The sequence below is a fragment of the Syngnathus leptorhynchus genome, chromosome 20, assembly GCF_054491065.1.
Source record: "Syngnathus leptorhynchus isolate UIUO chromosome 20, UIUO_Slep, whole genome shotgun sequence".
Taxonomy (NCBI): domain Eukaryota; kingdom Metazoa; phylum Chordata; class Actinopteri; order Syngnathiformes; family Syngnathidae; genus Syngnathus; species Syngnathus leptorhynchus.
Genome location: NC_141214.1, coordinates 3,798,779 through 3,824,422, shown reverse-complemented (window position 1 = coordinate 3,824,422; position 25,644 = coordinate 3,798,779). Strand labels below are relative to the sequence as shown.

The 25,644-nt window shown below is 41.3% G+C and overlaps 2 protein-coding genes across 8 annotated transcripts in view; one reads left to right on the top strand and one right to left on the bottom strand.

Annotated features, from left to right (window-relative positions):
• The window catches only part of LOC147040947 (CMP-N-acetylneuraminate-beta-galactosamide-alpha-2,3-sialyltransferase 1-like), a 25,697-nt gene extending 3,586 nt beyond the window's left edge, over positions 1-22,111 (bottom strand). Inside the window, exons 1-3 of one of the 3 annotated variants that reach the window (XM_085900527.1) lie at positions 22,093-22,111; positions 1,302-1,871; positions 486-679 (exon numbers count right to left, since the gene is read on the bottom strand). In XM_085900527.1, the coding sequence (XP_085756653.1) occupies positions 486-679; positions 1,302-1,586 (479 nt within the window). In that variant the 5' untranslated portion in view covers positions 1,587-1,871; positions 22,093-22,111. Of the gene's footprint in view, positions 1-485; positions 680-1,301; positions 1,872-2,959; positions 3,106-11,593; positions 11,796-22,092 lie in introns of those variants that run through there. The other 2 variants (XM_085900525.1, XM_085900526.1) reach the window with 2 other exon arrangements.
• LOC147040946 (CMP-N-acetylneuraminate-beta-galactosamide-alpha-2,3-sialyltransferase 1-like) lies at positions 21,267-25,644 on the top strand. 5 transcript variants are annotated; one of them, XM_085900536.1, is made up of 8 exons: positions 21,306-21,410; positions 22,911-22,943; positions 23,242-23,654; positions 23,732-23,919; positions 24,474-24,653; positions 24,826-24,871; positions 24,950-25,128; positions 25,210-25,355. In XM_085900536.1, the coding sequence occupies exons 3-7, from the start codon at positions 23,433-23,435 to the stop codon at positions 25,088-25,090; spliced, it is 777 nt and encodes a 258-aa protein (XP_085756662.1). In that variant the 5' UTR covers positions 21,306-21,410; positions 22,911-22,943; positions 23,242-23,432; the 3' UTR covers positions 25,091-25,128; positions 25,210-25,355. The 5 variants fall into 5 exon arrangements, with proteins under 5 accessions (XP_085756660.1, XP_085756658.1, XP_085756662.1 ...); XM_085900531.1 differs by having other exon boundaries at positions 21,390-21,410; positions 24,950-25,069; positions 25,210-25,644; XM_085900534.1 differs by lacking the exon at positions 23,242-23,654 and having other exon boundaries at positions 21,267-21,410; positions 24,950-25,069; positions 25,210-25,644.

The window sequence follows — 25,644 nt, the reverse complement described above, 5'->3', positions numbered from 1 at the left end:
AAAAATCTCTTTATCTGCATTTGAGGTCAACACATTTATGGATGGCTCAGCTTTTGTTTGGCGAACCGCCGCATGTACCATTGTTACACGGCTTGTTGTGTTGTAGCTCCGCGTGACCTTTTGGCTCACTACCACAACTGGGCAAATATCACGCTGGGCTGAATTAAAAAGACCGGAGAATATTTTTCAGCGCCATGCAACAACTCTCCGCACTAATGGCTGGGATATACAAACGTGTGTCTCGGCGGCAGCGGCGGCGTGTAATTGAATTGGTAAGACAACGACGTCGTTGCTGTCACGTTGGCGGCTGGGCCGGATGATAAGCGGCGATGCTGTTTATAGTCGCCACACTGTGAATCAGTGAAAAATTAAAAGCGGGAAAAATGACAGGGAAAATGACGCTTGTATTTTGAGGATGGTTTGGCTTCAAATAAACCGTCCCAATATTTTAAAGGGGACATACCGATTTATCCACATTTACTGACCTTATAATAAAATGACTGGAGTCGATGAGGCCTCCATATTGGGATCCCTTCAGGTTCCCTGAGTTCCCCACCACGGCGCAGGTCCGGCAGCGCTCGGGCCCGGCGTCCGCGTAAAGAGCGTCGTCCGGAATGACTCGGAAAAGCTCCTCCACCACCTCGCTGAAGTTAGCCGGCCGTTTTTCCAATTGCAGCCACTGGGTTGGGGGAAGACAAACAGTGACCTCAAAGTGTGCTCTTTGCTGCCGGCTTAATTTAAGTGGAAGCGATTGAACAAGGGCAAAGGAGCTTCAGGAGGCCAACACATTACTGACATGTCCTCCGGGAGGGGATTTTTTTTGGCTTGGTTGTCTTCTGGTGGCTTTCAACTCGCTGAGACAGCAGATAAAAGAAACGCAGCTGCTATTAGTGCCAAGCGGGCTGGAAACGGAACGACTCATTCCGAGTTTATTTTCGACTCACGTACGAGAAATTGTCTGTGTTCTAATGAGGTGATTGGTGGATTAAAATGAATCACTTGATTCCATTTAACTTTGACGTGTATTATAAATAAAATACGCAGGTCACACTTTTAACATCATCGCCAGTCAGCTGTTGACACAACGTGACATTTGCTTCGTCTCAGAGGCGTTTGCTCAAATGGCTTGTGACAGGAGGCAACCCTGCGCTCTTTTTTTTTTTTTCCTACTCTGGTCTCTAATTGAACACGGTGTGAGGTGAATGCGGGATAGGAGGAGAAACCGCCCCAGCTAAATTTGGAATTTAGAATCGTTGCATCATCTACTAGGTTCTACAAAACCAATGGATGGAAACTGGTACCTGCCACCATTTGTAGGTTTCGTCCGAGAGTGCGCTGTTCTCCCTGGTCATGAGCGGGTAGACGGATTGGTTGAAGCGCTCGGTGAACCAAGGGTCGTCGTCCGCCTCGGTCATGCACTGCCGACAAGCACACGGGCCCTTGGATGACCCGGCCAAGCGAAAGGCGTATTTGAAGAAGTATCTTGAGGGTTGACGCAAGGTATAGCTGAAGAGGAAGGTGGTGAACGTCACCACGCACAACAGCAGAGCCAAAGTCTTCAACTTCCCACGTTTGGGGTGCCTCATGTTGTCACGGCTGGAGTCACTTGGCTGGAAATCTCGAATGTTCCGAGGATAAAAATTTCATTTTAAAGTCCCTTGGAAGAAAAAAAAAAAAGCAGTTCTGGCTTCAGCTGACACGTTGTGGATTTTCACATTCCTGGTTTCCTGAACGTTCCTTATCAAATCCAAGAATGTGATACGCCCTGCTTGATGTGGTCCGGTTAATGAGGTTTCTCCAGCTCGCTCCGTTCACACATCCACTCGATAAGGTCATCAGCAGACGGGTCATCTGCTTGTTTAATCATCTACCTAAAATGTAAACAGACAGACATTTCGATTTTCGCCTCACAATTGTGGTCAACACTGTATCTCATTTCAATCGACACTCAGTTGACACAATAGGTCGTAAAATAGGTTGCTTGTATTTTCGCCGAGCCCACAATTCCCACAGCGCCTTCCCATTTTGCCGTCTGCATTTAAACGGAATCTTCCACCAGGACATTTAAGCTTCCATAAATGCTATATATCTTTATTTCATTGACAGCAGATTCCCAGTGAAGATATGGCACAATCAAGGAGGTTGTAATACAAGGCAAAGTGATCCCTAGAAACACTCAACCTGCCCTCGCTTTTAACAAGCCTCCCCTTCCCCCTCCATAGGGAAGATTTGTAGCAAAGTACATCATGGAGCGAGAAAGCCTCCTGGTCTTTCTTGATTAGAAATTGATCAGGTCATTCATATGGTAACCCCTGGAGGGAGGTAAAGAGGATTGGCCTCGGAGGCCACGGAGACACAGCGGGCCCGTCGCGTTCACAATCCGAGCGGCAGACGCTTATTATTTATCTGGAAGGACATGAGCCGATGAACAGGAAGGCGAGACGAATTAAAAGAGTTTGTTTTTAGGTGACGTTTCAACTTTTGACATCTGTTTTGCTTCAATTTAATTGACATTGTTCCCTTTTTTTTTTTTTTTCGAATAAACACACAGTAAGCTGCAAGACACTCATTATCAGCAGCGAGGACATAACCCGATGCACACCAAAGCACCGCTGGCTACTAGAAGTCACAGTGGACTTACAGATTTGCATACAAGCCGAGTTGGGTTATTGTCTACTGGGGGAACATTTGACAACCTGGGGACAGTCGAATGAACAGAAATGCTTCTTCTCATAAATGAGGCTGTTGTTTGACTCGGCTCACTTTGAAGGCCCCCCCCCCCCCCCCTTCCACTCCTGTATCTCGACAGCCGGCGACATTTTGAGACAACATTTCTGGGTCGCCTGACCTTGTATGACTAAAGGATGGCAAGACTTACGCTGATCAAAGTTTGCCAAGCTGAGACAGCAAAGACTGAAAACAGAGAAGGGGGTAATCTTCCATTCTGAAAAGTCATCACCTTTGCGGGTTGTCGCGACAAGAAAGTCTTTTCATCTTCAGTTTGGCTGTTCCACGACTTCGGAGAAATAAAAATGTCTTCGCTTTGACATGTCTCAGATACAACACTGATGGACTAAGCAAAACTAAGAGATAGAAAGTCAGCGTATTCATCAAGAGAAAAAATATTCGCCGTGTCATTCCTCCTCTGCACGAAGAATTCAATCAGTCACTTTCGAGATGACTCGTGGGAGGATTATTTGTGACTCACTAAATGAACGCACTTCACATTCTAATATAGCAGCAATTTATTTTCATGAACTTATTATTTCCAAACCGCTTTTGATTTCGTCCTATTTTCATTCGTTGAGATCGGAATGTTTTTGCAAATCTGTGAGTCATTGTCTGCCCTCGTTTACTAGTTGTGACGTTCGCTGTCGTGTTTGGACGCAACGACAGATTAGACGCGTCGGCCCAAAAAGGAAAGCTATTGTCTTGCGGGATGTCGACGTCTTGTTTCTTTGGCAGGTCGGAACTGAAGGCCTGAAAAGACATTTATTCCATCAGCAAAAACAAGAACAAAACAAAGGGGAAAAAAAGACTACTGTTGATAAATAAATCAGATGCATAAATACAGCGGAGCTGCAAGACATGAACTGAAGTACTGACAGTAAATAATTCAAAATGATGCCAGATGGTTAGATTTTTCTTTAAAAATAGGACTCAAATGTTAAAAAAGTGGAATATCAGATGTCATGAGTTGTTCTTTATAGAGGATAAAGACAATATGCTTGAGTATTAATATATTGTCTGTCTACATGTGTTGCTTCACCTTCAGGATTTTCACCAAATTCGCATTTATTTATTTACAAGTGTTAAATACGTCTACGATATTTGTTTTTGAGGGGAAATAAAAAAAGAAAACACACATCCAGGGGATTTTCCCCTCTCCAAAACTAATAATGTAACTGAGAGAATGTGAAACGCATTTTTTTTTCCTCTTTATATTTGATCACATCATATCTGCAAATCCACAGAGGCTTTAAGTTTGGCGCTTTACTTGGAAGAGTTTTATTCTCACATATTGGCTTTCAGGCAGCGTTTTATCTTCATATAAAAAAGGCGGCAGCGGCGGCTGTTTCTTGCTCGAGTGCATAAAGAGGCTTTCGGAGTCCATAGAAGTCTGTTCACATGATTAAAGGAAGTGAAGAAGTTTAGCGCTGAAAGCTCGCCGATATGAAGGTAGATCTGTTGTCGGATTAAAAAACAAGATAAGCACTCGTGCTTTTCTTTTTTGTGAGGGATGAATTAAGAAAAGTCAAAGTTGAACCTTATCCGGATACCGATAAGTTCAGCTGAAGGGTTATACTCCTCACGTGGGGTCGGATTTTTAAGACACGCTACAAAAGTCGAAATCAAATCTGAGTGGTTATCTTGCTCCTGACATTTTGAAGGCGAGCAAAAAAAAAAAAAAAAAAAAAGTTTATTTTTTGGGGGGATTGGTATTGATTTGAAACAACTTGTTACACTTTGCTTCTGCAAGGTTGTACTTTTTTTTTTTTTTTTTTAAACAGTTTGGTCAAATAAATCATTCTGCAATGGTAAAAATATATCCGACCAAATTCTTGTGACAACGAGGCGCTCTAAAGCCGCAATTATCGCCTCTGTGCTAAATTTAGAAGCAACTCTCTAAATCCACTTTACAGGTTCTTTCTCTTATTATTCCTAACTCGGCGGCTTATTTTAGTCAAATGTCTCCTCGGTACTCTCCCGCATTTGGAAGCTTTAATGCTTTATGTCCTTCACACACTCATCCGTGCAGCAACCCGGAGCACCGACATTTCCCCGGAGAGTTACCTCCTTCGCCCGGCGTCCTCGAAAGCAGTTGAACTCGAGATGAGCCGTCACACTGTCAATTGTTCCCTCAGCTCCACTTGGCCATTTTGGAACACTCACACAGCACTTTGCTTTCGGATTCTGTTGATATACTTTGAGACAAACGATTCAACCTCTCGAGCCATTTGCTGATTTTTTATCTGATCAATACAGTGGCTTGTGTGTGGAGGATTTTTTTCTTTTTCTTTTGAGGAATTGATTACATAAACAGAATGTAGGGTGGCCATATTTATTGTGTTGTCATTTTGAAATGGCACATCTGTCTCTGTAGTTAACAAAAGAGATCTATTTAAAAAAAAAAAAATCACATTTCAGTGTTTTCAGCAGCATTTTTATGAGCCTGCCTGCACTTCAACTGATAGAAGGATGAAGCAAGGGTGAGAATATAAAGCAGCTTTGTTATTAATGTGCTTTATCAAGGAAGTTCTCCATCTCCCAGTCAGACTGTCCCATTAATCATTAGCGCTGAGGGAACAACACGGAAATAATCACATTTGCATTTTTTGTGTCATGCTTCACCTTATTTGGCCTGATTTTAATTAATGACATTATAAACTTTTACTAAACAGGACGTCGACATGTGAGAGAAAATAAAAACTCCAGCCGGGCGGTCGTAAAATTTCCAGCGTCCTACGTGGCAGCCGACCAGCATACAATGTGGAAATACACTCAAAGGATTTGGCTGACAATTTGGCAGGATGCTTGAAAGGAAACAGTCGCCAAGCACGTCTTGTTCTACAACTGCAACTCTTTGTTTGATTCCCGACAAGCTTTAATTAGCTCGGATTGCGGTTCACGCCACAAAAACACCAAATGTTTCTCTTCTTTTGCCAACTATTTCACTCTCGCCATGTCAATCAGGTCGGATGAGCGTTTGAGCGTGTTCCAGATTAATCTCAAATGAAATACAGCTCTCTCTCAGGGGAACAACAACATTGCTTGTTAGTTCAAACTGGAACCAACCAAAGACGCAATTACCATCACATTATTTTGGAGAAAGCCTTATTTTCAACGATGCCACCAACTGTTCTAATATCTTTTGTGGAATCGAAGCCGAGCCTCAATTAGCGATTGCGACGTGTTATTGAAATGAACCAAAAATAAACTGGAAAATAGGACATGCTAATAATATTCACATACGTAGCATGGAGGCCCCAATTCTATAACGCTTTAATCCCCCACCCCCAAAAAAATAGCTGTTTAGTTTTCTACTTTAGTTCATCAACTGTGTGTGTGTGTGTGTGTGTGTGTGTGTTTTATTTTTTTGGTAATTCCATCTCTTCAAAAAATGAAGTTAATCACATCATCTGATTATGAAAAATGTCAATAGATGCCATAATGGAAGCCCGAGGAGATTTCGGAACTTCCAAAGTATGCGGAGAAATTCAAGATGACTTTTTCTCCCAAAGCAAACCATGTCAGTTACAGTTTGTGTGTGTGAGTGTGTGTGTGTGTGTGTGTGTGTGTGTGTGTGTGTGTGTGTGTGTGTGTGTGTGTGTGTGTGTGTGTGTGGGATTAAGACGGGAAGTATTAAATCACCTGAACGTCCTGGGGAAGAAGCGTGAGCCCTACCTCGTCTAATCTACACAACCATGTGTTATCTGACCGCTGCAGGTTGTTCATACTGAGAACTCCCACTAGAAAAGCGGCCGACCACCTTATAGAGAAACCGTAGCGGAAACCTTTTTCTGTCAATACCACGTCAAAGTTCTTGCCTTTAAAGTTAAATGTGGTCCGACGCGCAGCGGCATTTCATTTGTAGATTTACATCCACTGAAGAATCAATGTTTATTAAATGAAAAGACAAAGTGAGTGGCCGTATTATCTTTAAGATTTCATTAACTGATTCGCTTGATTCAAGCAAATGTGCAATTATGATCGTGATTAGAGTCTCATTCACCTCTTTCCACCCCTGCATGTCCACACACACAGACACAACACCCTTATTTTAGGGTATCGAGTACTCGTAGAGACTGCTGATACCAGTCAGCCAAAATAAGGAGTCCAATTGGCACAAGATTGGAAAAACTTTTTCCCATGACTTTTTCCGCAGCAGCTTTCATTAAGCAAAGGTAAGGGCTCCGTCGGTTCGACTTCTTTGATTGCGACACACGCGGCACGAGCCTCAGCGGCAAAACGAAGTGTTTGATCAGCCCAAATGGAAACGACACGCTATCCAAGGGCCCGCGTCGCCGCTTGTGCCAAAGGAGAGGAAGCGAGTCATGCTGCAAAGCCCCCGCGGGAGGTTCCGACGTGACGGAGAATCAAAAGGACGGGTGGCCTGCCTCCCCCCGCCTGCTGGCGTCCGAAAACCTGAATGTCAAAGCCTAATGAAATGAAATAAACCGAACCGGTTTGGCTTCAACCCATAAGCATCAACGACGTATACCAGAATCACATTTTTCTCAATTTTGATTCTTCTATTTTAGCATGTTACCATTTGACTTAACAGTCTTGTCACACATTTCACTTAAATGTATCCCCAATACCAGATTAATAGTAAATGAGTATCGAGGTCGTAGTATCGAGCATTTTTACGACTACAAATGCAGACCAGGGTTATCATAGTTTTTTCATAGGTGGCTGGCAAAACAAAAGATAGCAGTAAAGCTTTGATATAAAGTGTTTCCATTAAATTTTGCATCATCCACTGCATCGACAGCAATTCATCTTCTTCTTGTCAATTATGATTTCACACAATCCCGTATATGCGATAGACGTTCCTCAGGAGTGGTGTTAACATAAGCGCCGACGCCGAGGATGCCGGAGTCTTCCCGCTTCCGAGAATGTTAACACCTCCTTTGCATATTCACAAGATTTCCGGGGCTGTGCGGTCGCCGCGGCGACTGGCGAGGCCGCCGCCACTTCACCCTAAAAATAACTCCCATTCGGTTAATTATGCAAGAAAATGCACTCCAAAAAAAAAGGATTTACGAAAAGAGACTTCTCGGGATGGCTGTGTTCATTGAAGGAATAAAAATTTGGATTTTCACACAATGAGAACATTTCAGCTGTGCTCTTGAAAATATTCATACAAAACTGGCACTAGAAGGGTAAAAAAAAAATAATCCAGTGTGTGATTAATAGGTTTTTCCATTTTAGCGCTGAAAGCAATAAAAAGCTGGAAATGAGAAAGCGCCTGTGGACGAGTGATACCCGCACCGACGGCCGCTGAAGTCTGATGTACTTGCATTACTGATTACAGAATTAGCAAAGACAGCAATTATTCAAAACCGTCGCAGGAAACGAAGCAGCGTATGGATTTCATTTACACGCCGGGCGGGGGGAAATCTACTCGAGAGCAAACATTGTTCACTTGAGCAAACCTTTACCATATATTGAACAAATTGAAGCAATTATTGATCGTATTTGGTTTTTACAATTCACTGCTGGTCAAATTCAGTATTCAGGAAGCATGTGTCTTGAGGTCGTGCATATTTACATCACGGCTGCTCATTATTCCCTAAGATGACCTCTAAAATGAGTTTATTCTACATTTCCAGTCAAGGATGAGTCCATTGCATCATCAAAACAGGCTTGTTTTTTTTCCCCCCCAAAGTATGTAAATGAGAAGCTCTTAAACTCTGATAGTGGTGAAGCATAAAAGGAACTAATGATTTTGTCAGTAATTACAGCAGCAATTTATTAGGATCGGCCCGTGTAATGCCGGTTATTCCTTAATATATGTTTTGATTCATTTTCTCTCACAGCTGTGCAACTTCAGCAGGGGTCCACCCCGAGGGTAAAACACGCCATGGTTGCGAAGCCTTTCACAGAGTCTGTTTCCAAATTTACATCATGAGTAGGGAACAAAAGGCATGACGCATTTGGAAATTTGTGTAAAAGTTGCTGGTGGCGCAAAAGACAATAAGCCTTTTTTTTTGGCTGTGATGGTGTTAAGACCACAAAAGACTGCTGACAAGGTTATAGAACGCATTTTGATGGGCCTCCGTTGTGGCTTTACACTCACTGAGCACATTGTCAAAGACACCTGAACAATTTAATCGCGTATTTTTTCAAAGAATACTGAAATATTAATGGCACGCTATAAAATGTGGTTGCAGTCTAGTAGAACTGCCTCGATGTATTGTATTGAGGCTGTTTTTCCACACTGGGCTTCTTTGTTGTTTTTTCAAATATTTATTTTGTCCTGTATGGCAAACTTAGACCACACTTTCATAACACCCCCCACCCCCCCTGCCTATTTTTGTACCTTTTGTTGTTGCCTGGAGCGCCTGGCCACAGCTAAAAGGCTTGGCCTGGTGCTTTATAGCATTGCCCGCCAATTATCACGCCGACCAGGCGGAGGCTGCCTCCAATGGAGCCATTAGTTATGCCCTTCAAACAATACAGCACATAGGAAAGTCAATCAAGCGGTCTAGAAGACTGACACTTTACATATTGTGGAAAGGAGTCAAGGGGGAATTTCTCATGACATATGATCCTCAAAGCATATAATCAATTATATGCTGAAGATATAGAATCCTTTTGAATTTTTCGGTGATGTCACCACATGGGGCCATGATAATGGCCACTCTAAAAGTTGACAAAAAACAAAGCGGGGGTTCAAATGACCAGAACAGTTTGCTGCATTCAAAGGAAAGGACTGCTTTGATTGGCCATTATTGATGTTGGCTGTGATCACACCCACAACGGCGCACGTCTCTCTTTCTCTCTCCTTATACACTAAATTTGTGTAGGTGTGTAGATATTAGCATGCAGCTACGTAAGGTCATCAAAATATTAGAAACCCCTCCACAACAATGCAGGTGCAACCGCCTGCAAACCCACAAACGGAAATCTACAGCCAAGGTGATAGATGACTGTAGCTCAGCCATCCCAATTTGCTTTAAAGTGTCCAACTGAAGGCACCTGCCAATGCGCATTAAACATCAGCGCAAAGCCAAATTGCAGGAGGCTCCTAAGTGCACTTCTATCTGCAGGACGGCTGTTAGTGCGCCACCTTTAAATCATCATCTGGGAACCATTTACGAGGAATCCGCGCGTGTTATCCAAATACGAGGTTCTGGTGTATACTCAGCATGCATCGGTTAGCATATAGCTTATGCGTGTGTGTGTGGGGGGGGGGGGAGAGAAAGGGGAAAAAGTTGCTGAGGTGTCATCTGGATAACAGCCAGTTAAGTGGAAACAGAGGGCGAATCAGCAAAGCCGGGGAGGATACAGTGAAGGAAAAATACAACAGAGCTGTAAAGAAAATATATTTGGCGCAGGTCCCCCGTGGCTGAACGGTGACGCTGGCCAAACCTTGACAAGCAACAACTGGGAAACATAACTGTACCTTTGTGGCCCTGGAAAAAAACTACAAAAAGTCACATTGGATATCCAATAATTAGCCCTAAGGGACAGAAATGAATCTGTCATTTGTTCTTTCCAACATTGTGTCCTTACAAATAAAAAAAAATACATAACACAGTTCCACCAACTTTTAGTTAAAAAAAAAATATTTGCAAATGATCATTGATAGCCTGTCGAGTGTATGCCAAAGCAACAGGTGGCACTCTAACTGGCAACTAGAATAAACATTCTGGTTAGTCTGATGCATTCGCGGCTTCTTGGAAGGCCTCCACTGAGTCAGAACTGTAAATACATTTCAGTTTTTGTTCATCTGTTTGATTTCATTAGCTCCCTGGCTACTTTCTAAGACAACTTCCAATCTTTACAAGCTTTTCCCACGTCGCACATGACCAACACAATTGGTAAAAAACGACTTAACCAAAAAAAAAATCTTTTTCCAACAAAGATTCATCGGATAGTATAAAATTGGGATGTTTTCAGTGAATATGGCCTTGGAAAAGTGCCACGTAAGAGTGCAAACATTCCTTGCTACTTGACCTTGCGCGGAAAGCCTGCACTTTTGCTGAACTGCTGGGATTCTTGAGTCGGGAGATGAATACCAGAGGGGAGAAGAATTTTAAATGATAGCCCAGCCCACACGGCAGTGAAGGGAATTGTGGATGAAACCTCAAACTTTGATGATGGCATTGGAAAGAACCCCCCCCCCCTTTTCTCACCACACAATTAATAATTACGCCTCATATTGCCACATGCCCCCCCCCTCCCTCTTGAAAAACAGCATTGCAGTCTCCCAAGGTCACCGTAGCTAATGTATTCCGTCTTGCTTATTATTTATAACAGTGAGGTGGATTTTGAGGAGTCAGGTGGAGGGGGGGGGGGTCTACTTTTGGGGAAATGGAGCAGCATTCTATGGATACCTTCATTAGTTAAATGAGGTGGCATCTGCTACAATGCTGGCATGGGGTGTCAACATTCATCCATGCATGCTGAAAGGCATATGAAGCAGAGAGAGGGAAAAAAAAAAAGTCACCGAAAATAACTGGGTATGGTACATCTAAATAATAAAAGTGTGATTTTTTTTTAATTATTAAATTTCTTTTTCATTGGACACTGACCATATTCAAAAATATAGTCATATGTTTTTAGTTTTTTGGAGAATGCAACAGATGTTTTTCAAGACATGAGCCATCAGCCTTGAAATATAAAATCCAAAACCCAGATGTTCATCATACGGTCAACTTTCTCGACAAATGAATACTTTAAAGAACATGTGGATTCTTAATTAGAATATATGTTGGAGATCCAAAAGTATGCATACAAGTGAAAATGATAAAAAGTTACAAGCTTTAATACTTGATTTTTTTCCCCACGTCGCTTTAAATCATGACGCATAAAAGATTATCCAATTGTACGTGTTTGAGTAAAAAAAGATGTCCATACTCACTTTCATATGAAGCCCTGGAGGCTTCCAGCGTGTGTGGTCTTCGTTATTCCAGCACGACTGCTGGCAGATCGGAACCGAGTAGAAGCATGCTGAAAGGGTGACTGCAGCTTGGAGCTGGAGGAGAAAAGCACATCGGCTGCACATCGACTCCCCCCCTCCTCTCTCTCTCTCTCTCTCTCTCTTTCTCCCTTCCTTCCTTCCTTCCTCTCCTCCTTGCTCGCTCGCTGCGCACAATGAGCAGGTTGGTCCTCCTGACACCAACATGTCCATGCATTCTGGAGGAGGAGGAAGAGGAGGAGGAAGAGGAGGAAGAGGAGGAGGAAGAGGAGGAGATGCTTACACGCCCCTCAACAAACTCACTCACATATTGAGTAAATGTTATTCTATTAAGCAAGAGAGACGAAACAGCTTCACTGGACATTATTCAAAAAATAAAAAAAAGTATTGGCCAAGGTCAAATTGCCACAACTTAAAAAAAATATATATATAATAATAGTTTTTTTGCCAAGACTTGGAATATTGAGAATTGGTTGTAGAAGCATGTCAAAAAAAGTGAGGAGATTAAAAGATAATCAAATTGAATGGTGCAGAAAAATGGATTATGATAAATCACCGTATAGTGCTCCACATTGGAGATACAAAAAAGACAAACACTTTTTTTTACAGCAGGCAGAGAATAAAGTCACGGCGAATCAACAAATGCAGTCAGTCCCAATTCCCAGAACATTTTTTTGAACCTAGTGAAGTCGCATTAAAGAAACAGTGAGTCCCTGTTTGTTTTAGAAGACGTGGCGATTGTATCTTATTTCAACATAACTTTGATTTGTCAGCAGCAAATGCTTGTTTACACAAAAGATAAGCCCCCGATATTTGCATACGATTTTCCACTCAACAGATGGGCGGGCGTCACATGTGATGGTGACTTGACAGGCCAGATGAGCGTGGTTGCTTCAGCTCGATTAAAAGACCGTGCAAAAAAAAAAAAGTGTAAAAAAAAAAAAGAATAGTCGATATTTTATTTGACATATCCCCCCTTTAAAAGAAAATTCTTTATGTGCAGTGCATTGCTCCAACTAAACTCCACATCATTCATCTTCTGGAGGAATCCCAAAGCGCTTTGAGGAAGTTTAGCAAAGTGCCAGTCAAAGCCACATTTGTATGGAAAACAGACGCTGAAGGTTAAAAAAAAAAAGAAAGCGTTTGAAATTCTGATCAACTGGTTGATTCATGGGCTGCCAGTCCCCGCTGGTTTGCTAGCGTGCCTTTGTCCAAAGATCATGAAATTTTAATGTCAACTTGTAATGACTAAATGAAGAAATAAAGGCATGAGAAGAGATTGGTGCACTTTCCGCTGACCTGGCTGATCAATATAAACTATTCCCCCGCCCGCGCAAACGCTCACCCGCTGATGTTCAATTAGCAAGGAATAGAAGATGGATTTTGCTCATTTCAAGCTCCTTGCTGGAATTCTCACCTTCACTTTTTTATTCGGCGACTGTATTTTTATTATACATTACTCGCTGTCTTTTTTTCCCCCCCTTCGACAACAGCGAGCAGAATGTCCTCGGTTGCATGAATATTTCACAACGTGTATTGGGTAGTTGGATCCTGCACCAGAACATTGTGTGGACTCAAGCTGGATTTATGTTTAAGTCGGGTTCCTAGCGAACGCGTGTTTTTATGTACGTCAACATCTCGGGTTGAACTTTGACCTCAAACGTGCTTTTGATTTACGGTGGCTTTTGGAAAAAAAAAAATCCTACCACCTAAAAAAAATACACCAAAAAACAGGGAGTCCTACTCTTAGAAAATCAACATGAATAATATTTTTACAAAATTACTACTTACAAAAACGGAGATGGGAATTCGGGTGTTTCCATAGCCGCATCAATAACTCCTACGAAACTTTTTACTCTCCGTCAGCCCAATAGTGAAGATACGCAGGCATAAATCAAAGTTGGCGAGGGGGGCGGGGGGAGTGATTGGAAGGGCTGCCGTTTTTATGTCCCCGGGACCATCAATATGACGAGACACGCACGATTGAGTGTCGCGGCTTCCCGTGGTTCCACGCCAAACGTCGAGACCCCGCCGGTGTTGTGCAAGCGACATGATCAATTGGCTACAGCCGGCAGGAAAGTAGCAGCTCCTCTGCGGGACGCCATTATTTCAAATCTATGCCCAATTATATTAAGCTCACAGGGGCTGATGTGTGTAAGACACCCAGATTGATTAAAAGAGGCCCCGAGCAGGACCGGGGGTGTAATCAAAAGTGCTCACCATCAATAAATACCATTGGAGAGCTTGTGAGGACAGCTGGGAATCCCCAAGGAACGATGCCAAGGCCCTTCTTGTTTCTTTGGATCGTGACTTTTCCTTTCGCTCGAAACATCAAATCGGGTTTAATTAGGACTCGAGGACCAAACCGAGTGTCTGTTTTCACTTTTGATTTCAGCTCTGTAGTTCTCGGCGGGAACGCAGAGTGGCTAGCAGTCGTTTTTTAAGAACTTGCTCCTGCTGTTTATAAGGATGTCGAGTTGCCACGGAATAATTTGAACAAAAGGATTTCGTCCTTGAGCGGAAACGACGAGTTACTCATTGGAAGCAGCAGCAGGGAAAATATGACAACCTTCAATCTGTTCTTCTTGCAGTTGTCTTCTACTGACAAAAAACCACCAAAAGAAAATAATAGACAAATATGGCCGACCATGGAATAAATGCTCAAATGGGCCACTCGCCGACGATGTCAAATTGGTGTCATGCGGGATTAAAGACAAATGCCATTTTTATGAAGTGAGTGAATGTTGCAGCAATGCGGCGAACACACACACACACGCACACACACCTGAGAATGAAAACAACTGTGGGGATTTGGAGGATGCGACTTCGCTATCCACCACAGGCTTTTATCCTCCTCTTCATCTTTTCACTCTACTTCTCTTTCAGCCTTTCCACTTGTTCGCCGAAGTGTTGCCGGCGTGCTAAACAGCCTCTTTTGCCACATTTCCAAGAACTTCAAAGCGTGTACACTCGGGAGTGCCCCCTCCCCTCCCTCCCCGCCCCGTATTGGGAGCCCCGCGTTTTCTCACGCCGAGTCCCGAGGCCTCAAACGCACCGCGTGCATGTGCTCCGTTGACATTCAAGCGAGTCTACTCTGACTTCCATTTCGGTTTCTTTTTGGTCATCCCATAATAAAGCCACGACGTCAGTCTGAAGAGGACACAAAAGGTCGACATATTAATTAAAGTCTTTTCGTGCTTTCCGTTTGACATTTCACACTGCGCCGGCGACCTTTTTGTCTCGTTCGCTATGTGTGTGTCTTCTGCTTTACAAAACATGTCAAGACTTTTTCTCACCTTGAGAATGACAAATTCGCTCACGGAACACGATGACGACGGTTTCATTTGGTCCAGAGACGCTGGGGATTTTCTCTGCAACCACCGACATCGACGAGGACTCAAATTACAAGGGTGCTCGAGGGGGCTTTCAACACGCCACACGGCACGCACGAATGAATAATGAGGTCGTAAAAGTAGAGGTGAAGCAAAATCTTGGATCATTTCAATTTCCCCTACTGTGACTAAGTGTCACAGCTTCTTCCTTTTTTCACTTAGTTATTTTCCTTTTTTTTTCTAATCATGGAAAACAACACCTCCAGATGCAATTAAATGCTTTTGTAACTAGGATGTGCAACTTCTATATAAAATGGTCAAGGTGAAGGATGCTGGTATTATTGCTAAATGCAAAAGCACCTCGCTCTTTATTTTCGTTATCAAAAGGTTTTTTTCTTCCCACATGCTACAGTCACAAGCTTTTACAGTTTTCATCTGAACATTATTGAAAGTCTAGTAAAAAAAAAAAAAAAAAAAAAAAATCTTGATAAAGATTTCTCACCGGTGCCAAGTTAAGAGCGCAGAGTTGCTTTTATTTTTTTCTTTCATACGTGACCTTGAGGAAAGAAAGAAGAAGAAAAAAAAAATACGCCTTTGTGTAAACATACTGCAGCACTTCGGTAATTACAGCAAAGTTTGGATTCAAGACACTTCCTCCTCCTCCTCATTCTCTCCCTGACCGTACAGTAATTGGATTATTCCCTCATTGTTCATCCCTTAATTTCTTCATATCTGCACTTGGAAGCCGGTGGGAGTATTCCCATGGCGACAACTCTTCCTTGCATAGTTAAGATTTGTGAAAAAACATGGAAACATCATATAATAGACTCACCTAAATGAAAGCTTTTTTGTTTTGTTTTTTTACATTGATTTTTTTTCTTTATCTGGACAAAACTGCGAGCGAAGTCATCAGTAGGCGGTAAAGATGTTTTTATTCCCTATGCGGTGCTGACGATCAATACAAAGTGGGATTTGTTAGACCGGCATTGACTCCGGGGTGACAAGAAATAATATAGTCAGTGTTTATTTTCATAATTTAAAAAAAATTCTGTTTCTGTCTTCAGAAAGTACATCAAGGTTGCCGATGAATTATACATTTGGACACAACGACAAATGCATCAGATGCACGGCAACGATGAATTAGTCATCTTTCATCATATGCGACCTACTTTTTTTAAATTTTATTTGGAGCAACAAAGTGAAGCTGGCTCTTTAAATAACAACATTCACTTATTGTCATTGTCACTTGTGATAAAGATCCACACGGCTAGTCGTCGCTCTGACCTTTTCTCAAAGCCGCCCGACAAGTTCAGAGCTGCCCATTTGTGTCGGCGGAATTAAAGCCCCCCCCACACACACCCACACACACACATTCACCTCCCAAGGCGAGGTTAAACGGGCTGTCAAGAGTCGGGCAAGGCCATCCCGGTGGCGGAGAGAACTAATACTGGAATACTCGTTCTTCTCTGCACTTTTGCCTCTGCATCACAATAAAAAAACATCTTGTGGTCACAAAGGTGCAATCAGTCGTATTCTTGAGCATTACCACTGCATCAAATCCAATATGGCACCATTCAAAAAAATAATAATATTCACAACCTTTTGGCATTTCACACTCCCGACGAAGAAGACGGTGACGACACGCCCTTGTTCAAAGCGTCTCCAGATGTTACGGGGCCTCATGTTTATTAATTACAGACTATATACCCCGAAGCCAGGAGGCAAAAAATACAATTTGCCGTCACCATAGGAATTCATCCTTGCGGTGTACTTCTGGCCCGTTTGTGATTTCTACGTTTGGTTTTTATAGGAGGGAAGGGGGAGGGGTGTTGGTCCCAGATCCAATTTACAGACAAGATGGAAAGCCAACACACACGTCAGGAGGGGAAAATAGTTTCAATGGACAAGTCAAATGATTGATGGCCGATAATACCGAGATATACACGACACGCAACGAAGAACTCCAAACCTAATTTGACTTTTTGGCTCCTGAGACAAAATCAAACTAAACATAATCCTCATATGCAATCGATAATGATATCATTTCTCTATTTTTATATTATGATTAAATCAAAGGCTCCGCCCCCATAAGCGTGTTTGCAGTCATTTTTTTTTTATGTTGGGATGCCCAAAGTAGCTTCACACCAACAGGTTGGAATCACATGAAAAGTGCATGTGCATCATGTGCATTATTCATTTCCAGGCCGGTGTGATCAAAGCAAACCGTGAGTCTTCTTTGCCACCAGACCTGCCTTACCAAACCCCGGCTTACGTTGACTGACACAACACCCCCCCCCCCCTGTAATCCATCGTGCCGGAAAAATTCCAATTTCCCTGTTCACGGATATCGTATAATCAGTGCCGCTTCATCGGGAAATAAACAGCGAGGCAAACAAAAATAATAACCAACATCATCAGGCACGCTGTCGACTTCCTTTAAAACAAATAAATAAAAAAATAGTAATAATAAATAAATCCACATTCCTACTACAGCACACTCAAAGGTGCTCTTATCCTTAATCTCCTTTGATAGCCCTGATTTAAAATAAAAAAAAAATCCCTTCTATCAAGGAGAGGTGGGAAATGTTTTCCGGACTTAATGCACTCACCGGAGAACACAGCAGCTCCGAGGCGGGAAGTAACAGCTAATACATAAAGATGAAGGCGAGCCTTTTGAAGACAAAACCAATTACTTTAGCAATTTCCGACTCTGAGTGGACAACGTGCTTGCTTTGTGCAGATTGTCCACCAAATATAGTATTAAGTTGAGACCTATTCTATATTTTATTTTTGCTTCAACAGCAGAAGCAGCAGAGAAACAAAATACAGTGGTGCCTCAAAGATAAGCGGCGTGACTGTAAATGACGGGATAAAGCATGCAGAGAAGAGTATCAAGAAAATATCAATTTTGCCCTTTGCTGTCTGAAGTGATAGAGTCATCTATGCAGATGACCTCATTCTGGCACAGCGAGCTACCGGATCATGAATCATTGCTCACTGGGGACTTGGCTGCTGTGGAAGCTTGCAAAACTGAAGGTCCAAAAAAGACAGAGAGGGATCCATTTCGTCAAGATTTTTCTCTAGAAGAGATATAGTTGTGGATGTGATGGAAGTGGGAGGGACGGGTGTTTACAATGGTTTCCACCTCTGGAGATGAAAATATTCAATTAATAAACACTTCACAGTCTGGAGGATTTTGCCTGCCTACAAGTCGCCACGGGGGGGGGGGGCTTTGATTTTTGCAAAATGGATGGATGATTATTTCCTTAGGCTAGTGCTGAACTTTTTTTTTCGAAAACAACGACAGCTGTTTTGTTCCAAGGTTGCGCCAGAATTAATCATCCATTAAAAGGCAGGAAAAACAAATCACGCCACAAACGGCTTAATGAATAAATAGAGTCACTCTTTTAAAACACAATTTGATGTGTAAAAAAAAAAGAAATAAATGAAGGTAATAACTTAGGAGAGCAGTGATCAGGAGACATAATAGTACCGATTAACGTATTCATGAGTGTCTTGGCATCTTGGCCACATGGTCATTTATGACTCTGGCACTCACATCGGGAAAAATGAACTCGATTGTATGTGGCAGACAAAATTAGCGTCCGAGCCAAAGTTGAAAAGGTTATTTCACTAAGTGCATTTCATTTCAGATCAGCTCTGACCTCCCGAGGCACATCGTGTATGCTACTGTCATCTCGGCAGCCCGAGGAGCCAACGTCTACCTTCAGTCTTCCTTAATCCGATGCGACAGCGATGTTAAAGTGGCAGGCCCTATTCTCCGGGGTTGCGCTAGCGCATGCGGCCCATTTTCACTGTTGTCGCTATAATCTGCTAATGGGACCTCAGCGTGCAGGACGAGTGAAGAGAAACAGTTCCTCAGTCCGTTTTGCTTACGCTATCAAAATTGTAAAAGGTCGACGTCGGCGAGTTAAGGTCAGTGCACCAAAGTAAGCTAGCAATTTGACAGCAGAACAATAACGTTCTTTTTCTGGATGAAGCATCGCCACTGAACATTATCCCCAATTATAAGTTGCTCGGAATAAACTGGCAGAAACCACGACACACTCGCGTGGCTCTATGTCAAAAATCCGAAATATGTTATACTTGATGATAGGTAGGAAGTTAAGATGAGAAAGAAGCGCACGGCTGTAATTCAACGTTTGTATAGGCGGGAATCGCTGGAAGGCTCGTATATTTTAAGACGAGGCCGTTGCTCTTGTAGCACGTTTTTAAAACGAGCATTAACTGAATCCCTTTTGGATTTATGTCTGCAAAAGTCAGCAAGTACTTTGCCCAAAAAAAAAAAAAAAACCCAAGGTCTCATTTTTTAAAATTAATCTGATGAGGCTTACACAGAGGAGAGACGTGTCGGTTAAATGAAGCAAATGTTCAATGAGATGAAATCACTGCAGGGACGCATGAATTAAACAGCGACTTTCAAAGTTCTCCTTTTTAATAACTTGAAAGTTTCTTAATAAGTAAAAGGGGAGGTTTGTCATCACTTTGATTCCACACAAAAAAAAAAAAAAACCTTCACGGCATGAGCTCCTGTCGGCCATTTAATTAAAACACATCTAGACATGCAAATTTATATCGAAGCTTTCGCTGCCTTGCACGCATCCGAAATACAAAAACTATTTTAATTAATATTCTTAAATATCGGCTGTTTATGTTTGAAGGCATCAATCATGCTGTCAACAAATGCGCTTTTTTTTTAGTGGCGATATTCATCTTGTCATTTGTAAATGTCAACAACGCTGGGAGGCCTTTTTTTCTGATGGAGTGATGACGCATTAACATTTCACCCCTCCAAGCTAAACTATTAGAGGAAACTAGAACAGACTGAGGGAACAATTGACTTGCGATATATAATATAGTCCATAAAATATGACTCGGTAAATGTATTCGAAATATATAAATAAATATCAATGAGGCATCCCACCATTACATTCCCCATCCACTTATATTCTAATCCAACTTTTAATACTCAAGTCTTGTCAGATGTGTTCTCAGACTTACAAATGATCATCTTTCTCACATTACCGCATTCCCCAACTAAATAGGCTATTAAAAATTCAAATTGAAATTGAACAATTGAAAAGGGTGAAAGTGCAGCGAGGCAATTATCGGCACAAACAGACGCCGGGCGGGATTTGAGCGTAATTAGCCAAGACTTCCCTTGACCAAACGGCACCGATAAACCCGCCAAGCGTGTCAGAGGACAAAAACGGTGAAGTGTAAAAGCAATCACCGGGTCCCAGCATAAGACTGGCGCTCTTCATTAGCATCTCGTTACTGCTCAACAGCTGAAACCTCGGCTTAATTGGAGCTCATTTTTGATTTATTCATGAAATGCTGATTACAGTCGAGAATGTCAGGGAAGTTGTTGACTTACGGTAAAAAAAGATGGACTCATTTTTTTGTAATCCATTACAAAGTCATTTCTATTTACAATACCAGTACTTTATAATTTGAATATTCAATTAGAAATAGAGATCGTTATAAACTCTTGACGACTATCAAAAACCACATTGAATTAATTATGCACTGACTATAAACTTGGATTACTATTGGAGAACACAAATGGCCTTGGGCTTAGAACACCACCTTGCGGTACACCCCACTGACATTCTGGTGAGTTTATGTGTGTGTGTGTGTATAAATTGCAGCGAAACGGTCAAATGAGGACTATGTTGGTTGAGCAGATGTCACTTTCATTTCCCAATAAATGTCGGGTTCTATAAAGTTGCAGTTTAACGTACATACATCAGACAGAGATAAGGGACGAACACACCCAGAGACATTTTTTATTTTTGTGCCATAAAAAAGGAAGTGTAAGTCTTTAAACTTCAGAGAATGCCAATGATCCGCTTCTTGTCTGTTCCTTTTAACACTTTCAGACTTTATAAGAGGCAGTCACACGCAACTACCTTGTATGTGTGCGTGAGGCAACTAGTGGAACAATTCTGGTCGAACAAGGATGCCGGTACTTTTCCGGCCTGCTCTGGTTTCGTATAAGCAAGAATATTTGAGTTACAAATTAAGTTTTGACATATTATTATTATTATTGTTATTTTTTTTCAATTATTATTTTCTAATAGTCGATAATCACAATCAATTTTGCCAAAGTGTTTAGCTCTCGCCTATTTGCATCTTCTCAAGTGAGAATGCCCTCACCTTGCTTCCATCATGCATTCATTTTGACTAAACAAATATTTTTAAGTGTCACACCCATGCAAATGAACAACGGCGCTCAGCCGACGCGCCGTAGATCAGAAAGAATGAATCGAGGTCTACCACTTAAACGGATGAGCCTCTGCTACTGCCAAATTTGTTGAAACAAGTCAACAACTTGAAAGGATCTTGTAAACATGCGCTAATACAAAATAATGGAGTCCTTCAGAGCAACCTGTGATGTCTTCCAGGTAAGAAACATTCTAAATCTTCTATGGATGGGTGTTAAAACAAACACTACAGAAGTGAGTCAAATTTCAGTAGCACACCTTGTTTACGTATCATATACCGGAATGTTGATATTTTATTCATTATATATTTTTTTTCCATCCTTCCTACAGCATCCAAGTCAAGTCAAGTTTATTTGTATAGCCCTAAATCACAAGCAGTCTCAAAGGGCTTCACATAGACAATCAATTGACAATTATTCTCGATCGAAATTACGTTCCCCACCGTCCCACGGTGACTAGACAGTACACAACACTCGCACCAAATAGCACAAAGAGTAAAAACGAACAGACAAGAGCAACGAAGAAGTAAAAAGTGCCCTCCATGTCATATATTTTACATGCTTCCTTTTGGTCTTTCTGGCATGGACACCAAATTGTCTCCAGTATCAACAATACACGGTCTTAGATACACAAGTTAATTCACGCCTTGAGCTGCACCAGGAGATTTTCCCTTGGATTTGAGATGAATTAATAAATAACAAGCATGCAACATGACCCAACCTCCTGCCAACCACCCACAGGGAAGCTAAAAAAAAATACAAAATACTAATAGGGGATAGAAAATAGTGTCACAAGCGGGAGTAGCACCAGTATCTTGCTGTGAATCATTTGTATTGACTTAAATGTGGCAATTTAGACTCACCATTGTCAATGCAAACTAGTTAGACTGGAACACGTTACAAACACACATCATCCTGAATTCCACAAGACACACCTCTTTGTGTGTTGACAGTCAATATGTGCATAGTCCAGTGCTATTATTTGTGCAATTTGGGGATTTACACAGTACGTGGGAATGTTTGCTTCATTTGGGCAATCTAACACTGCTGTGGCTTGAACAGAATTTACAAGTTTTAAAAAAACTAGGAAAATAATTATAATGGAATGACTGGCAGATCAGTTTAAGGTGACAATTTGCATGCATGGCTTTGATATTGATATTGATCATTCAAATAAAAACAAATAGAAAAAAAACAAAACAAGAGTAGAGAACTGCCAGGGGGAACCACACAAGGCGGAAAAAAGCAGGATCTCTGGTAATGAGCCCTGAGGAACACCAGTGGTTAGAATACAGCGTCTGGAAAAAAGACCATTTTGAAGAGACTTTGTTTGAATAATTACAAAGATGTTTTGGTGGCCAGAACCAAATTTACACTGACTTGTGGGTTAGATTGACATTTGGTGAGATACTTTAAGTGGCAGAACATGTTTTAAACTCCACCCAGCAAATGACATTCCACTTGACAAGTTTCTTTTCTAAGTCTCAGTGTATTTAATATAATGTAATATTATGTGCACCTTGAAAAAACTCTGTTAAAAAGAAATATGGGGTTGCCTGGCAGTTAACATTAAAGGAATAAAAATATTTAAAAAAAACCTTTGTTTTTATTGTTGTTGCCACTCCTCTTCCTCCCCCCAATAAAATAGTTCAACTCTCAGAAGTGTGTTTCCTTTCAACAGTTGCCTGCAGGACGGGACAGACTTGTAACACGGGTAGGAAGATCTCTATTGTGTAATTATTAAAAAAAAAAATTTTGGGGATGGAGAGAAAAATTCCTTCCGTTTTGTGTATATACACTGTGCGGCAAACAGTTGTTTTTTTGCGCCCAAATTTTGGCTTCCCGGATGATATCTTGAGATGTTGCCTTAGTATTTCCACATAATGTTCTTAATTCATGATGTTGTCTATTTTATGAAGAGCCCCAGTTGCTGATTCAGCAGAATAGCCGCTCGACATGATGCTAACTTCGTGCTACCCTGTATTACATCTTTTTTTAAATTTTTTTTACAGGTGCGCTGCTTCAAAGTCCAAGTCTGCTTTATTGCCAAGACACAAATCAAATCATCATTGCGCCAAATAAAGATGAGCACTACAAAAAGTGCATGATCAAATATCTCAAACATATTTCAAATTTTTCAAAATAATAATTCAATTGGAACAGTTTTTCTTTTTTGGAATGATCAAATTCTGCAATTGACAGAATGATCCCGTGTCCGGCCATAATTACCAAGACGATGCTCAAAGTGATGTTAGCGGTGCTCCTTATTGGCACCATCACATTCCTGTATTTGAGCTATTTATCGTCAGAGTCTGTTCTTCAAGAAGAGGGAGACGCCGAGCTCATGCGACGCATTGACAAATCGGTCGAACCCTTTCTAAACGGGACAAACAATCTTTCATTGGAAGATTTTGACTGGTGGAAGGCGAGTACGGCGAGTTTGTCATTGCACTTGAAATTTGCAGGCTCAGCTCATCTAACCTGTAAGTGTTCATACATCAGAAATTGCAGAGGTTAGAAGAGCAGACCTTGGACTACTACCAGACAGCAGTGGAAAGCTTGTTGAAGACATTTCCGGCCATCTCCAAGAGACCGGAGCGCTGGAGGAAGTGTGGAGTGGTGGGCAATTCTATCAATTTGAAAGGCTCTCACTATGGACCACTGATAGATAGCCATGATATGGTGATGAGGTAAATCAGATACAAATACGCCACAATATATTTCATTTGGCACACCTGCACATCTGAGTTTGTACATCTCAAATCGTCTATGCCAATTGAAATGAATAGGGATGCCATTAATCCATACCATAATATCAAAAATCATAGGAGTATGTATTTTAAGGAGGGGGAAAAAATGGCACTTTATGATGCGGCACTGATAAAAGCATACAATCATCATAATTAAATACAATTGAATACAAAACTGTTTTTGTCACCAATTCTGGTGTCTACATCACAATTGAATTCAAAGTGAAGCTGCCTTGAGATGTTTTCATTTCCTCTCAGCTCATCAGCACTAAAATGAGCCGTTCTCTGCTGAAGATAAAGAATACATGACAGATTCCTTTAATTTTTTTAATGAAATTATTTTTCTTTGTCATCTGATCTATGATGTATGGTTTTGGAAGTTGCTTGAAAGAGTCCAATGCAAGTTTTAAGTCGTGATTACAGTTTTGAAGAAAAGAAATAGCTGAAAGAAACATGCTTTATACTGAACAAATACTCTTGACTGATTTACACAGAATGAACAATGGTCCAATCAAATCCTATGAGGAAGACGTGGGCACCAAAACGACTCATCATCTCATGTATCCAGAGAGTGCCCACAACTTGGACAACATCACTCGTCTTGTGTTCACCCCTTACAAGATCATGGACCTGGTGTGGTTACAAAAAGCCTTTACGACAGGTTATGTCAAAACGTGAGTCAAATGATCGAGATTTGAATGGAGTGTTCATGAAAGCCATTCCCTGCTCATTTTATGCCAACTCCAACCATTCCCATTTCCGATGTATATAAATGTCTAAGATGGCAACAAAAAAAAAAAAAAGAAATACAAAATCATGTTTTCTTGTTTGTGTTATATCCACCAGGGTACGTAATATAGGTCCGTATAAAATTCAGGCCAACAAGAACCTAGTGAGTATTGATTTCAAAAGCCGTTCCATATTTAACGTGAATAATCAGAAAGTTTTTTATTTTTTATTTTATAAAAAGGTGATGGTGGTCAATCCAGGCTTCATTGCTTATGTTTCTCACAAATGGTTGAAGAGAAGCAAAAGTTATACTTCCACGGGCTTCTTGGGAGTCATTCTTGCTCTGCACATGTGCGAAGAGGTGACTTTTCTTAATATTTAAACATTTCCCAAAATAAATCCTGCAACGGCACAAATCTGGTTTGTCAAAATCATTTCTAGCAGAAAATACTTTTTTTATTTGTCAACCAATTTAAAATTGCGGCTTTATTGTCTTTACAGGTGAGTGTGTTTGGTTTTGGAGCAGACAGTGATGGAAACTGGAATCACTACTGGGAAAAATACAAATCTAATCGTGGAACTGGATTGCACAGTGGGAAACTGGAGTATTTGTTGATCGAACACCTGGCTGCACACCAAAAAATTAAGTTCTTTAAAAATCCTTCTCCAAACATCACAAAAGATTTGGCAATGTGAATTCATTTTTTTTCTTTCAGACAAATTTATGAATATATGTTGTTCTGTCCCTGTTTTTTAGATTGAAAAAAAAAGGAAGTACAATTCATGTGCTTTCATTCAGTCTTTGCTAAAAAAAAAAAAAAAAATCCCTGGAAAATGTGCATTTTAAAAAAAAAATCATTTGTACTTAGCAAAATTTACAAACAACACGAGCGCAAAACACGACTATGCCTAATAAATTGTCCTTTGTTGCTCTTC

Bases quoted from the DNA above. Each gene is read 5' to 3' on its own strand.
- LOC147040946 (XM_085900531.1), top strand. From the start codon at position 23,433: ATGATCCCGTGTCCGGCCATAATTACCAAGACGATGCTCAAAGTGATG. The intron at 23,655-23,731 runs GCGAGTACGGCG...TTCATACATCAG, and splicing joins AAGATTTTGACTGGTGGAAG to AAATTGCAGAGGTTAGAAGA. The intron at 24,654-24,825 runs GTGAGTCAAATG...TATATCCACCAG, and splicing joins ACGACAGGTTATGTCAAAAC to GGTACGTAATATAGGTCCGT.